The sequence below is a fragment of the Papio anubis genome, chromosome X (assembly GCF_008728515.1).
Source record: "Papio anubis isolate 15944 chromosome X, Panubis1.0, whole genome shotgun sequence".
NCBI lineage: Eukaryota > Metazoa > Chordata > Mammalia > Primates > Cercopithecidae > Papio > Papio anubis.
The window spans coordinates 34,644,223-34,660,876 of NC_044996.1; the positions used below are offsets into that span (position 1 = coordinate 34,644,223).

The following is a 16,654-nucleotide window of genomic DNA, read 5'->3' on the forward strand; positions in this document are numbered from 1 at the left end:
TGCGGCTGAACCTTATGTGCCCAGACTTCAGAATTCCCAAAGGCAAAATGCCAGCAGGCCTTTGCACGCTGAACACATAGTGGTCATATCCTTCACTTTCCTTTCCTGCCCTCTCCCATCTTCTCCAGATCTGCCTGTGAAAGGACCCAATTCTAGGACCCTCCAGGATGGTTAGGCCCTTCCTCTGAAAGTACACTTTGCAATTTGTTAGTCACCTCAAGAACCCCAGCGATCCAAACTGATACAGGCAAATTGCAGGTGTTCAAAGGAGCAATTTTGAATCTAGCTTTGTAGATCCTGGGAGAAATCTTTGACCTGCGTTAGTGAAAGGCTACAGTGTTTCTCAGCTGATTATAATAGTGAGGTAGCTGGATGCAAGAAAACAGCTTCAGAGAATGGTAGAGTATATCCTCCAAAGGCGATGTTCACTTCTCTATTCTAGTGAGAGAAACAAGAGCTAAGGCAAAATTCTACAGAGGGCTTTATTGGAGAGAGGTGGATTTTATTTATAGTGCATTTAAAAATAAAATTCAAAACCTTTCTAGTTTGAACTCTTGACATTCTGATGAATGCATTTTTATTCAACTGTTAATTATTCCTCAGTACACCTCGCCATCACTTGTGTATCCCTTTTCTTCATGTGACCTTGCCCTGGCCACATCTGCTACTCTCTTTGAGCATGATGCCTCTACTGTATTCTATTCCAGAGCTCATTGTTTTGTCAGTTTTTTTCTCTCCACAAAAAAAGGTGATCAAATAATTACATAGAATTTTTCCCTTCTCAGTCTTTGGGTAACTAAGTGTGGTTTTATTGACGATGAAATACAAGATGGGTCATTTAAAAGCAACTTCATGCCATCACTTGGTATTTTGCTAAATCCATGGTGAGCTGGAGCTCCCCTAGTCGCCTATTACCGTGTATATTTTAAGGAGTCAGATATTCTCGAAACTGTTAAGGCCATGAAAGACAAAGGGAGTAAGGAACTGTCACAGATTAAAGGAGACTAAAGAGACTTGACAACTGAATGTAATATATGACACTCAACTGACTCCTGGACCAGAAAAAGGACATTGGTTATATTGGTGAGGTTCGAATATCTGTAGATTACCAATACTATTCTTGGTTATGGTGGTTATGTAAGATTTAGAGAAGTTGAATAAATGATATAAGGACATTTTTGTACTGTTTTTGCAGCATTTTAAAAAGTCTAAAAGTTTAAAAACTTTTTAAAGAAAAAAGAAGGAAAAAGAAACAAGGAGCAAACATCCAGGAAAATGAGAATAGAGTCTCATTCTGTCACCCAGGCTGGAGTGCAGCAACACGGTCATAGCTTACTGCAGCCTCGAACTCCTCGGCTCAAGTGATCCTCCTGCCTTGGCCTTCCAAATTGCTGGGATTACAGGTATGAGCCACTGCACCCAGCCGAGAAGAATATTCATGATGATGATAATGATGATGTTGATAATGATATATGGCTGGTCAGTTAATCAAAACTAATTCCTCCATTGAGACATAGTGCTGTGTTAGAATTATTATGTTTCTGGGAGGTATGTAAAATATAAGTCTAATAAAGAGGAACTAAAGCTAAGGCAATGCCTAGTAATTCTCAAGGAAAAACAAGGAAGAGAGTCAGAGATGACACTTTTAAGACCTCAGATATCTATGTACCAACACCCAGAATATGGGTAATAAAGGTAATGTAAAATTTTTTTTTTTTTTTTTGAGACAGAGTTTTTCTCTTGTCGCCCAGGCTGGAGTGCAATGGTGCGATCTCCGCTCGCTGCAACCTCTACCTCCTGGGTTCAAGCGATTCTCCAGCCTCAGCCTCCCGAGTAGCTGGGATTACAGGCATGCCAACCACCATGCCTGGCTAATTTTTGTATTTTTAGTAGATACGGGGTTTCACCATGTTGGCCAGGCTACTCTCAAACTCCTGACCTCAGGTGATCTGCCTGCCTCAGCCTCCCAAAGTGCTGGGATTACAGGTGTGAGCCACAGTGCCCGGCCGGGAATGTAAAATTTTAATACACTCAGGAAAATGCAGTTTTATAGGTATTGTTTAGATTTGATAGGGTGGAACTTCCGGCTAGCATCTGGAAAACTTGGTTCAGAGATACTATACAGAAGAAGAGGAGAGCAGTAATAAATCAAGAAGGTATAACTAGTAATTCTGGAGGGTGAAAAGCATTAAATGAGAATGAAACAGATAAATGAAAGTGATTATAGTTGTAGAAGTATACAAGAGACTGCTCAGATTAAAAGTATGAATGGGGCCGGGCGCAGTGACTCACGCCTGTAATCCCAGCACTTTGGGAGGCTGAGGCAGGTGGATCACCTGAGGTCAGGAGTTTGAGATCAGCCTGGTCAACATGGTAAAACCCCGTCTCTACTAAAAATACAAAAATCAGCCACGTGTGGCGACTCACACCTGTAATCCTAGCTACTCAGGAGGCTGAGGCAGGAGAATCGTTTGAACCCAGGAGGCGGAGGTTGCAGTGAGCCCAGATCACACCACTGCACTCCAGCCTGGGTGACAGAGTGAGACTCTGTCTCAAAATAAAAATAAAAAATAAAATAAATAAAAGTATGAATGGCACTTCATAAAACTGTCACACAGACGAACAAGAAAGGGTGATCAGAGACATAGAACATCTGAATATCTGCTGGAAGTTATTCTGATAGCAACATATCTGATACATTCTTTTTTCTTATTTTTAAGACCATCTTAAAGTTAAGAAAACATCTGACAGATTCTTGGCTTTCTTGCTGATACAGTGTCATTACAGTTCTCAAAAGAATGAAGAAGCAATGAAAGAAGCAATGAGGTAAATTGCTAAGCTGGGCTTAATCCTGATAATAAATAAGGAAGATTTGGTTAGCGAAGTGAAAGTGACAAGAATCTTGGGGAAAGTGATCCTGTCATCTGGATATCTGTTAAGCAAAAAAAACTAAAAAAAAAAAAAAAAATTGCTGGGCATGGTCACATAGGTTAATTAACGTGTGTGTGTGTGTGTATGTGTGTGTATGTGTGTGCGTGTGCGCGTGTGGCATATGTATGTGTATGTGTAAGGTAGACTTCAAAAGGATCAGAGAAAAGATAAGTATGATCTCCTGGCCTAACACCAAAAAAGAAAGATAGCTCAAGAGGGAGAGGGATCCAGTTGAAAATTCAGAACTGGGCCGGGCGCGGTGGCTCAAGCCTGTAATCCCAGCACTTTGGGAGGCTGAGACGGGCGGATCACGAGGTCAGGAGATCGAGACCATCCTGGCTAAGACGGTGAAACCCCGTCTCTACTAAAAAATACAAAAAACTAGCCGGGCGAGGTGGCGGGCGCCTGTAGTCCCAGCTACTCGGGAGGCTGAGGCAGGAGAATGGCGTGAACCCAGGAGGCGGAGCTTGCAGTGAGCTGAGATCCGGTCACTGCACTCCAGCCTGGGTGGCAGAGCGAGACTCCGTCTCAAAAAAAAAAAAAAAAAAAAAGAAAATTCAGAACTGTAGAATTTGGAAAAGTTCCAATGATAAATTAAAAAGGAAGAGATTTCTAATAAACTACAGTGTCCTTATAGATTATTCTCTGATGAGCTCAGATCTTAAAAGTACATGTATATATGACACAAGGAGGACTATGCTTCCAAGGACAAAGCCCAAAGAATGTCACAAACCTCTAGGAATTGAGTCATAAGGGCTAAAGTCCAGAATAAACCCAGGCTTATAAAATGGGAAGCACCGCAATAAAGGGTTTTAATGCCCTATTTAATGCAAGACATTTAAGGATGAGGAGATAGAGCTTAATGGTAGCATGTGTGAAGAAGAGAAGTAGGTCCTAGTTCACTGTGGGTTGGCAATGCCAAAAAATACCAATGAGTCTTGAGTTGCACTAAGAGAATGGTAGTGACCAGATCAGAGGGACTTTCCGTTCCACTTGGGTTTCTGTTGGCCAGCCCATAGAGTTTTACATTTAATTCTGGATGCTACATTTAAGAGGACATTAACAAACTGGAGCATATTCAAACAAGGCAATCAGGAAAGTGAAGTGTCTATAAGTCATGTATTATGAGAAATGGCTGAATGAATGAGAGATATTTAACTGGGAAAGAGATTTGGGTGAAAGAAGGACATCATAACTGTCTTCATAAATTAAACATTCTATGTGGAATTAACACCCACTGGTAGAAGTTTCATGAAGGTAGACTTCAGCTCAAAAAGACATTACTTTGTAAAATGTGAGCTACTTAAAGGTAGAATGGGTTGCCGTATGATGGGGTGAACTTTTTGTTACTGGGAAGGCTAAAGGTTGAGGCAGAATAGCCACTTGTTAGGGATGCTATGGAGGAGATCGCTGGGTTGGTCTGGAAAAGAGTTCTACACCCTTTCCAATTATAAGATTCTATGGCTCTATCCTTTTGTGTCTATAAGATTGAGTGGATTTGAGCATCTGGGTCTGGGAATCTGGGGCAAATAAGAAGAGAAAGGTAATTTAGCCCAGTGGTTAAGAGGGTGGGCCCTGCAACCAGGTTGCTTAAGTTTAAATTCTGGCTCTGCCACTTGCTAGCTGTCAGGTCTTGGGTAAATTGCTTTACCTCTCCAAACTGCAATTTCTTCAGGTGTAAAATGAGAGTGATAGTAGTACCTATACATCAGAGGACTGTAGGCACATGCAAATGAGATAATATATGCATAGAACATCACTTAATATGTGTTAGATTTTATTAATTTTAAGAAAAATACAGCTGGGCATAGTGGCTCACACCTGTAATCCCAGCACTTTGGGAGGCTAAAGCGAGAGGATCGCTTGAGCCCAGGAGTTTGAGACCAGCCAGGGCAACACGGTGAAACCCCATCTCTATGAAAAAATTAAACAGTTAACTGGGCGTGGTGGCACATGCCTATAGTCGCAGCTACTCGGGAGTCTGAGGCAGGAGGGTCACCTGAGCCAGGGAGGTGGAGGTTGCAATGGGCCATGATTGCACCCCTGCACTACAGCGTGGGTGACAGAGTGAGACTCTGTCTCAAACAAAACAAAACAAAACAACAGTCGGTGGATTCCAGCCCATGGGTGACTGCTTAAAACAACAGTCTTATTGAGATGTAATTGTCAGACAATAAGACTGTACATATTTATAGAGCACAATTTGCCAAGTTTTTTCACATGTATACACGTGGTAAGCCGTCACCACAAGATCACGAACATATCCATTACCACATAAAATTTTATTGTGCCCCTTTGTAATCTCTCCATCCCCAAGCAACCTTTGATATGCTTTCTGTCACTATAGATTAGTTTCCTAGAATTTTGCATTTCCTAGAATTTTGTATAAATGAGATCATATATTATGTACTCTTCTTTCTGGGGTCTAGCTTCTCTCACTTTGCATGTTACTTTTTGAGATTCATTCATGTTGTGTGTATCAATAGTTATTTACTTTCTGTTGCTAAGTAGTATTCCATTGTGCAGATATGCCACTTTTTTTTTTTTTTTTTTTTTTTTTGAGATGGAGTTTCACTCTTGTTGCCCAGGCTGGAGTGCAATGGCATGATCTTGGCTCACTGCAAACTCTGCCTCCTGAGCTCAAGCGATTCTCCTGCCTCAGCTGCCCAAGTAGCTGGGATTACAGGCATGCGCCACCACGCCTGGCTAATTTTTGTATTTTTAGTAGAGACAGGTTTTCACAATGTTGGTCAGGCTGGTCTTGAACTCCTGGACCTCAGGTGATCCACCCGCCTTGGCCTCCCAAAGTGCTGGGATTACAGGCATGAGCCACTATGCCTGGCCCACGTTTTGTTTATTCATCATTTGATGGACATTGGCTAATTTCCACTTTTTGCCTATTATGAATGACACTGCTATAAACTTTCCTATACAAGTTTCTGTGTGGACATATGGTTTTATTTCTGGAGTTGTCACCTAGAAGTGGAATGGCTGGGTCACGTGGTAACTCTATGTTGAACGATTTGAGGACCTGCCCAAGTTTTTTCCAGAGTGATTGTACCATTTTACATTCTCAACAGCAGGGTACGAGAGTTCCAGTTCCTCCACATCAGTCACTGCAACCTTGACCTCCTGGGCTCAAGTGACCCTCCCACCTCAGCCTCTCAATTAGCTGGGACCACAGGCGCCTGCCACCACCCCTGGCTAATTTTTAAATTTTTTGTAGAGACAGGGTCTCCCTATATTGCCCAATGGGGGTGGTTAGTTACCATTTAAATGCAATTGTATATAAATAATTTTTTTTTAGACAGTCTTGCTCTGTTGCCCAAGCTGGAGTGCAGTGGCGTGATCTTGGCTCACTGCAACCTCTGCTTCCTGGGTTCAAGCAATTCTCCTGCCTCAGCCTCCCAAGTAGCTGGGATTATAGGCGTGCACCACCACACCTGGCTAATTTTTGTATTTTTAGTAGAGATGGGGTTTCACCATCTTGGCCGTGCTGGTCTTGAACTCCTGACCTCAAGTGATCCACCAGCCTCGGCCTCCCAAAGTGCTGGGATTACAGGCGTGAGCCACTGCACGTGGCCCAATTGCATAGAAATAATTTAACTCAGAAAAATTTAACTTAGAAATATTTATATATTTTAATAAATTTTATAAGCTGTGACTATCTTCTAAACCTGTGCAGGGTAAAATGTACATTATTCAGGTGATGGTTACACGAAGACGAGACCTCTCCACTAAGCATTATATTCATATAACAAAATTGTACGCATACCCCTAAATTTACACAAAACACCCCCTGCACATATACATTTTGCTTTATGGATCTCCAACTTTAGTCTGAATAAGACTAAATAACTTTATGGGGAAAATTACATATTGCATCTATATAATTAAATGTAATTTGATATATATAAAATCAGGCACCTTGGCATAACAATCAGGATCCCCAGGTGAGCTTATTGAAAATGGAGCACAGATTCATCTTTGATAAAGATGTATAATTTCTTCTAATTCCAAAGTAAACATAATGAGCACACAAAATTTTATTTCAAGTTTCCTTTTAGAAATGTGAGCAAAAATATTTGTTTCAGGATCTAATATGTGATATTTATCTTCTGATGACTACTCTAGCTGTATGTGCTTTGCTGTATGTCAAACACACCCCCCTCGTTTCCATCATCCTATTGTAATATTTTATTTATTTATTTATATTTATTTTTGAGATAGGGTTTCACTCTGTTGCCCAGGCTGGAGTGCAGTGGCGTGATCATGGCTCACTGTCACTGCAACCTTGACCTCCTGGGCTCAAGTGACCCTCCCACCTCAGCCTCTTGATTAGCTGGTACCACAGGTGCCTGCCACCACCCCTGGATAATTTTTAAATTTTTTTGTAGAGACAGGGTCTCCCTGTGTTGCCCAAGCTTGTCTTGAACTCCTTGGGCTCAAGCAGTCCTCCCACCTTGGCCTCCCAAAGTGCTGAGATTACAGGCCTGAGCCACTGTGCCTGGCCCCATTGGAATATTTTAGACAGTTCCTAAGTAACAGCTGTCAAATGGACCTGAATATTATATCAATTAGTTTGGATATTACTTTCATATTTGGCTAGCAGTGACAACAAAAGGGAGAGATGCAAATGACTGAATAATTTATTTTTGCTTTCTGCTAGTACACGACTTTCCCCGTGTCTATCCCTTCTCCCGTCTTCTATTGTTGTTATACTTGTTTTTTTCCTCCTCATTGTCTTTGTGATTAGATTAGGGGCACCTGCATCACAATAGAATGTATTAGGGCTTCAAGTCAGCATGCCCGGTTCAAGTCGCATCTTTTTTTTTTTTTTTTTTTTGAGATAGAGTCTTGCTCTGTTGCCCAGGCTGGAGTGCAGTGGTGTGAGCTCAACTCACGGCAACCTCCGCCTCCCGGGCTGAAGCAATTCTCCTGCCTCAGCCTCCCGAGTATCTGGGATTACATGTGCCCGCCACCACACCCAGGTAATTTTTGTATTTTTGTAGAGATGGGGTTTCACCATGTTGGCCAGGCTGGTCTCAAACTCCTGACCTCAAGAGATTCACCCACCTCGGCCTCCCAAAGTGCGGGGATTATAGGCGTGAGCCACCATGCCTGGCCTCAAGTCACATCTTGAGGCCTTTCTTTAGCCACCATCCTCAGTGTCAGTTTTTGTTGCTTCCCACTCCCCCAGAAGTTTCTTCCCATCCACTCCTTTGCTGGTCTTACTCAGTCCCTTGCCATCTATTTGCTGATGACACCCAAATTCCTATCTCCAGTCATCACTCTTCCCCACACTCTAGACTTGTCCCTATTATCCTGAAATAATTATCAATAATGTTCTGATATACTAGTTTCCTATGGCTGCTATAACAAATTACCACAAATACATCGGCTTGAACAACACAAATTTATTAGCTTGTAGTTCTGTAGTCACAAGTCTGATGTGGGTCTCACTGGGCCAAAATTGAAGTGTCGACAGGCCTGCGTGCCTCTCTGGAGGCTCCAGAGGCGAATCTGTTAGTTTGCGCATTCAGGTTCTTGGCTGAGTTCAGTTCATTGTGACTGTAGGGTTGAAGTCCTTTATTTCCTTGCTGGCTGTCAGCTGAGGGTCATGCTCAGCTTCTAGAGGCCATACCCATTTCTTGGCACCCCGAAACCTTTGTCTTCAAAGCCAGCAATGGCGAGTCCAGTTCTTCTCAGGCCTCATTTCTCCTGCCTCTTCTTCCATCCTTGCATCTCCCTGACCCATTCTTCTGTCTTCCTCTTCCACTTGTGATTTTTTTTTTTTTTTTGAGACAAAGTCTCGCTCTGTTGCCCAGGCTGGATTGCAGTGGTGTGATCTTGGCTCACTGCAACCTCCACCTCCTAGGTTCAAGTGATGCTCCTGCCTCAGCCTCCTGAGTAGCTGGGATTACAGGTGTGTGCCACCACATCTGGCTAATTTTTGTATTTTTAGTAGAGGCGGGGTTTCACCATGTTGGCCAGGCTGGTCTCAAACCCCTGACCTCAAATGATCCGCCTGCCTTAGCCGCCCAAAGTGCTGGGATTACAGCCGTGAGCCACCGTGCCTGGCCCCACTTGTGATTTTAAGGATTGTGATTAGATGGGGCCCACCCAACGAATCCAGGAGAATCCCTCCATCGCAATGTCTGTAACAGTAATCACATCTGCAAAGTCTCTTTTGTCATGAAAGGTAACATATTCACAAGTTCTGGGGGTTAAGGTGTGGACATCTTTGGTAGGGGCCATTATTCTGCTTACCATGACTGGTTTGGACAATTACACAGACAGCATGTGGTCCAGCCCACTGTCTACTTGACTTCTCTACTTGCATGTCTCATGGGCATTTTGAGTTTAACATGTCCAAAACAGAACTTTTAATTCCTCCCCACCAAAACTCTGTCCCTCCTCAGTCTTCCTCACATCAGCAAATGGCAAGATCATCTACCTGTTCTTAAGTCAAAGGGCAAAAACCAGCCAGGCTCAGTGGCTCACATCTGTAATCCCAGCACTTTGGGAGGCCGAGGCAGGCCTTGATCACTTGAGCTCAGAAGTTCGAGACCAGCCTGGGCAACATGGTGAAATCCCATGTCTACAAAAAATACAAAAATTAGCCAGGCATGGTGGTGCATGCCTATAATCCCAGCTACTCAGGAGGCTGAGGTGGGAGGATTGCTTGAACCTGGGAGGCGGAGGTTGCAGTGAGCCGAGATTGCGCCACTGCACCACTGCACTCCATCCTGGGGGAGCAGAGTGATATCCTGTCTCATGAAAACAAACAAAAACCAAAAACCTAGGTGCCACCCTTGATTCCTTTCTTTAACTCCCTACATTCAATCCTTCAGCAAATCATGCTGAGTCCACCTCCAAAAGACATCTTGAACTCATTCATTCCTCTCCATCTTTATTGCCACCATTCTAGTCCACGCCATCCTTTCTTGCTTGGACTTCCGAAATTGCTTCTTAACTGGTCTCTCTCACTTACAGCCTTGCTTCCCTCCAATCCATGCTCCACTCCAATCCATGCTCCACACAGCAACTGAGTAATCTTTTAAAAAATCAATTAGATTATGTCGCTTTTCTGCTTAAAAACCTTCAATGCCTCCCCACAGCATTTAGAATAAAATTTGACTTCTTGTTCTGGCCCACGTGGCCACATAAGATCTGGCGCTCTCTCTCCAATCTCATGTCATCCCACTCTCTCACCACACTCTGGCTACCCTTGCCTCCTTTCTGTTCACAAAGGCTTTCCCACTGCCACACTTCTGCACTTGTTCTTCCCTCTGCCAGGAATGCTCTTCTCCCTCGTTCTTTTTTCTTTCTTTCTTTTTTCTTTTCTTTTCTTTCTTTCTTTTTTCTTTTCTTTTCTTCCTTTCTTTCTTTTTTTTTTTTTTTTTTTTTTTTTTTTGAGACAGTGTCTCACTCTGTCACCCAGGCTGGAGTGCAGTGGTGCGATCTTGGCTCACTGCAACCTCCACCTCCTGGGTTCAAGGGATTCTCCTGCCTCAGCCTCCTGAGTAGCTGGGATTACAAGCGTGTGCTACCACGCCTGGCTAAGTTTTGTGTTTTTAGTAGAGATGGGGTTACACCATGTTGGCCAGGCTGGTGTCAAATTTCTGACCTCAAGGGATCCGCCTGCCTTGGCCTCCCAAAGTGCTGGGATTACAGGCGTGAGTCACCGCGCCGGCCCTTTTTTTTTTTTTTTTTTTTTCTTTTTTGTAGGGCAAGTCAAGTGAAGCAGTGGGAGTGGGAAGAACAAAGAAATCTGTAGCTGGTTGTGGTCAATTACTTGTAAACACCACTGCACTTTGACCAGCCCTCCCTAGTTCTTTGCATAGTTGGCTCATTCTCATCCTTCAGGTCTCATCTCAAATGTCACCTGTCAGAGTAGCCTTCTCTGGCTCTGTGATTTAAAATATTCCCCTGTGGCTTCAGCCGGGGAGGCAGAGGTTGCAGTGAGCTGAAATCGTGCCACTGCACTCCAGCCTAGGTGACAGAGGGAGACCCTGTCTCAAACAAAACAAAACCAAAACCAAAAATAAAATAGTCCCCTTACCTCCACATAATTCTCTAATAAAGCACCCTGTATATAAGCACCCTCGTAACATTACAGTCCATGATTACCTAAATTATTGATGAGTTTCCTTGTTTATTGACTGCCACTCTCACTAGAATATAAGCTCCTTGAGGGCAAGGACCTTATCTGCCTTTTGTGCCACTGTGTCTGTAGTATCTAACAGTTATTGAATAAATGCACAAAGCTACTCTTCTTGCTCTGACCCACTTTTGCTTGCTTCCATCTCTGTGACACTGCATATGCCCTGCCTTTAACCTGCAATGTCTTCCTACTCGTGACCAATACATATCCCTTAACTTCCTTCAAAACTTAGCTCAAGACTCATGGCTGAGTGCAGTAGGCCATGCCTGTAATCCCAGCACTTTGGGAGGCTGAGGCAGGTAGATCACCTGAGGTCGCGAGTTCAAGACCAGCCTGGCCAACATGGTGAAACCCCGTCTCTACCAAGAAAATACAAACATTAGCCAGGCATGGTGGCAGGCGCCTGTAGTCCCAGCCACTCAGGGGGCTGAGGCATTAGAATCACTTGAACTGGGAGGTGGAGGTTGCAGTAAGCCAAGATTGCATCTCTGCACTCCAGGCTGGGTGACAGAACGAGACTCTGTTTAAAAAAAAAAAAAAAAAAGACTCACAACCTCCCCAAATCCCTGTTGATCCCTAGTCTCTCTCCCATGTGATGATCCCTTTAGTTTTTTATTCACTAAGTTTGTATAGAGCTCCTTGGCAATCTTCTGAACAGTTGATACTACATTATCATGCCTTTGCTTGTATTTGCTTTGTAATCAGTCATTTCATATATGTAGGTATGTTTTGTTCCTTAAGACCATAAATTCCTCCTGAGTCAATATTACATCACACATCTTTATAATCCTTCTCAAGTACTTAGTTCAGTGTGGTGCTCACTGTCAGCCACACAGCAGAAAGGCAGAACTCTCTTTTCGTACTCCCAAGAAAATGAAATTAGCTGGTAGTTTATTTTAGAAACAGAACAAAAGTTTTAGAGTTCTTCTGATATTAGAAAAATCAGGAATATTATTTTCTCCACTTAATTTAATGAAGAAAAAATCAAAACTGCAGCTCAGAAAACATTTCTGTGCATGACAACTGCAAGAGCTTAGCTATCTATTTAATAATACTTGTGGAAGGGCGGGGTGCCGTGGCTCACACCTGTAATCCCAGCACTTTGGGAGGCCAACGTGGGCAGATCACCTAAGGTAAGGAGTTCGCGACCAGCCTGGCCAACATGGTGAAACCCCGTTTCTACTAAAAATACAAAAATTAGCTAGGCATGGTGGCGGGTGCCTGTAATCCCAGCTACTCGGGAGGCTGAAGCTGGAGAATTTCTCGAACCCGGGAGGAGGTTGCAGTGAGCTGAGATCATGCCATTGCACTCCAGCCTGGGTGACAATTTTTTTTTCAAAAAAAAAAAAATTACTTGTGGAAGAATACACAAGATATTATCATGAAATAATGTGAGGTTAGGATTTTAGAGTTAGTTAAAAAAAAGGAAAAAATATTTTTGCAGCTTTCATAACTGTTTGAAAAGTTGTCTGTTTCAAGGAAAATAAAGAGTAATAAACATGAACTGTTCACTCTGGGTAAAGAATCTGCCACCCTCCAAACTCTAACAGATTGAGCTACAGATGAGATTTCCATGTGTGTGTGTTAACTGCCATTCTCCATAAAACAGAATGCCGCAGCAGTTGGAAAAGTGAATTATTTTGGTATACTTAAATAGGATAAGGCTCTGAGAGTTTACAGATTTGGCCAGTATGTATTTGACCATAGTTTTATAACTCAGACTAGCAATAAATGACCAACACATCGTTTTTTCTTTGGAAAATACATTTAATCAGAAAAAATACTTGCAACATACTGAAAATCTCTGTGTAGGAGTGTATGTCTGTGTATAAATTAACAGTTTAATGTTGGATATTAATGCATTTTTAAGTGCATAGATAGGTGCTATTTGAAAAATATAGTTATTTAAACTTTACATAGAATCTCTAAGGTGGAACAATCCTGAAATTTGATTTTTAGGAAGTTTGATACAGATGATTAGGTTAAAGTTGTTTATAGTCAGTTACATTTTTTTGGGTATGTGTGTCAAATGTTCCATTTGATCCTTTCTAGGCAACTGGGACATCTTTGAGAATAACTTGACTAAATAATTTATTTTCAGGGTAGGCTTGCAAAGCAAGTTAAAAAGGCAGAGAATTTAGGCCACTGAACTGTACATGACTTCAATCAGAAGTTCTTCGGGGGGATAATTAAGCAGTCATGGTATAAACTGTCTTTGTGAAACACAAGATTTATAAGCCTGGGATGCTTCAAATTTCAAAAAATAAGGATGACTCTACTACAATGGTGATCGCTTTTAAATGTTTGCTATTTCCATTTAGTTTCTGATAAGGCATAATTTACACTGTGGTGTGTGTACTCAGAAGTCAGCAAAAATTTGAGTTCAAGAAAGATTGTACTGGGGCAGGGTGCAGTGGCTCACACCTGTAATCCTAGGGCTTTGGGAGGCCAAGGCAGGAGGACTGCATGAGCCCAGGAGTTCAAGACCAGTCTGGGCAACATAGCAAGACCCCGCCCACCCCCCACCCCTACAGAAAAATAAAATTAGCTAGGTGTGGTGGTGTGCACCTATGGTCCCAACTCTCAGGAGGCTGAAGCAGGAGGATGTCTTGAGCCCAGGAGTTCGAGGCTGCAGTGAGCTATGATTGTGTCATTGTACTCCAGCCTGGGTGACAGAGCAAGACCCTATCTCTAAAAACAAAACAACAACAGACTGTATTGGGAAGTCTCTGGTCAAACTGAGTGAAACTAGGCTGACGTTGGTTTGTGCAAGCTTTGCATTGACTACAAGTGACCCAGTGGCTGACCTCACAACGTGGTATCCACTCAGCCACTTCAATTACCTGTTGCTTTGAGATGTCATGGCAATGCCCTTTCTTTGGTGTCACGTTTCTATTCAGAGCATAAATTGTACATTTTATCACTGCTAGACTCTGGTTATAAAATCTCGTGGAATGCTATCATGATACACTCTTGTTGGGAAGCCTTCTCATGGTGCAGGTGTTCACAGGGACATCAGTTTGGAGATTTGAGGTGGTGCATGGCCAAACCGTCTCATTTCCCAGAGCAGCAGATAACAGTAGCTTCTCATCCCTCCTCAGGTGTACAGTTATGAGGCTACATTTATCTGTGATTGCAACACGCTGTCAGTCGGTGCACTTCTAGTTCCATTCCATTTTATAGAGTTGGTTTTTTAGACTTCAGTTTTCTCGTTTTGAAGAACTTCTTTAATTCTCGTAATTCCTGTGGCTGCAAACTCTGATCGACTCCTGGGGTCAATTTATAGCTCAGTGGAGACAGAATGTAACCATTTTGATAAAGACAGATTCTCTTGCAGAACTCAAAGGTGCTAAACATAATTCCAAAATACGGAGCTATCTGTTAAAACCGAAAATGAAGATCAAGTTAAATTCTTAAAAAGAAAACATCAATGTGTCTGCAGTCAACTTGGATCAGAGTAAATTATCTTGTAAAGTGAGATAATGGTGGTGGCAACACAAATGGTAACTTTTTGGAATCAGGGAAGATGGCAAAAGGAAAACTGGTTCGGTGTGGGTTGGGAGAGGAATGACAGTGATTGAAGGGCATGACCTGCCTGGGAGGCGCTGGATCTGGGTCATATGCACGCAGACTATCTGATACTGCCTGTCACTATATGCTGACCTTGACTGGAATCATTTACATGCCAGCTAGTGCAAGGTTAGTCCAGAGTGCTTAACTTTTTTTTTTTTTTTTTTTTTGGTCATGGAGTTCTTTGGGAATATGATGCACATATGCATATACACATATATTTTTGCATAGAATTTTAGGATGAGGGGTTAGGTTCCCCTTAGGGGCCCATGAACCTCCATATTAGGTATCTCTGCACTAAATGCTCAGCTCCTCTGGAATGGGGTATAAGATACTCCACCACTGCACAGGTTCCCTTCTCTACAGGGCTGACAGACAGTGTGCATTCATGGGCCTTGTGCTACCCATTAGTGCTAGAGGGGGTTTTCCAAGCAAACTGTGGTGGGGGTTGGGGGTGACAAAAGAAGAGGGTAGAATTGGAAGAGGCAGAGGAGCAGCGGAGACTGGTGGCTCTTCTCACCTTCAGTAAATTGGCTGTCAATCCATTCCAGAGCCCCAGGATCCCCTGGGCCTTCACTATCTGCCGGAAGCAGTCCACTGCTCCTGAGAAATGGACATCTACTCCTCCGCTGTGTGGGAGGTAGGGGCTCTGAGCCTGGCAGGGAACAGAAGCTGGGATGAGGTGATTGAAACACTAGGAAATAAATGTCCTAGCAGAAGGAGCCAGAGTCTCAAGTCTACACTCTGGACGCTGGGCTCCTGGCCAAGATGATGGCAAAGAATGGCTGCTGTGGGGTTCTTCTTGTTCTATGGGCTTAGAATGGATATTAACATGCAATACAATCATGATACCCTGTCCATATATTTGTGGTTTATTTTGCCTGGATGGAAGCAGACATTAGGGACAGATTCAATTTCATACTTACATTCCCTCCCAACCTATGCCTTCTGGACATGATAAACATAATCCCATGCCCTTAGCCTTTTTAAAGTCTTCTTCTGTTTCCTTGTCTTTACTGGTCCTTCCCCTGTGGAGCTCCCAAGTGGAGGCTGTTCATTTCTCCACCTCATAGATGTGACAGGGTGGGGAGCAGAGCGATGGTGGCATTCTTCTCGCTCTCTGTTGCTGTTCCCAAACCCTTCCTCCTTCACTCTCATGACAGAAGCACTTAGCTGGGGCTGATGTCACTGAACCGTACTCCTTGGCCTGCTATTATCTACTAATCTGGCCACTCTCCCACATTCATTAAAGACTGTGACACCTGGTGGCTCACCCCCTCCTAGCCTCGCCATCATCTTAGGTAACTTTGGCATCTATAAAGATGACCTAGCCCATGACCAGTTTCTGGCCTTTGGCTTCAGTGATCCTCACCTTTATACCATTTTGGCCACCCCTTGGATATCATCACCACCTTCAGAGCCATCCTGACCGAACCCTATTATTACCAAAATGCTCCATCTCTGAAAGGAACGTTTTATCCTTTAATAATATTATTTTTTTGAGACAGAATCTCACTCTGTTGCCTAGGCTGATGTGCAGTGGCATGATCTCGGCTCACTGCAGCCTCCACCTCCCAGGTTCAAGTGATTCTCCTGTGGCAGCCTCCACCTCCCAGGTTCAAGTGATTCTCCTGTCACAGCCTCCCGAGTATCTGGGACTACAGGTGCACAACACCACACCTGGCTAATTTTTATATTTTTAGTACAGATGGAGTTTCACGATGTTGACCAGGCTGGTCTGAAACTCCCGGCCTCAAGTCATCCGCCTGCCTCGGCCTCCCAAAGTGCTAGGATTACAGGCATGAGCTACTGCATCCAGCCATCCTCTTAGAAAAATAATTTTACGATCAGATGAAATGACTTTTCAATATACCATCTACATATAAAACTGGTACTACCTGTCCACTATGAAGGGGATGTCCCCTCATACCTGGCTTTCAGAAATGGTGTTGAGTTTAGATTAAGCTATGCATGTACTTTGGTTTG

The 16,654-nt window shown here is 43.2% G+C and overlaps 1 protein-coding gene across 2 annotated transcripts in view; it reads right to left on the reverse strand.

The window, feature by feature from the left end:
• Positions 1–12,844: 12,844 nt before the first annotated feature.
• SLC25A43 (solute carrier family 25 member 43) overlaps positions 12,845–16,654 on the reverse strand; it is a 48,665-nt gene continuing 44,855 nt past the window's right edge. The window contains exons 4-5 of one of the 2 annotated variants that reach the window (XM_003918196.3): positions 15,189–15,323; positions 12,845–14,476 (exon numbers count right to left, since the gene is read on the reverse strand). In XM_003918196.3, the coding sequence (XP_003918245.1) occupies positions 14,276–14,476; positions 15,189–15,323 (336 nt within the window). In that variant the 3' untranslated portion in view covers positions 12,845–14,275. The remainder of the gene's footprint in view (positions 14,477–15,188; positions 15,324–16,654) is intronic. The other variant, XM_021932589.2, reaches the window with a different exon arrangement.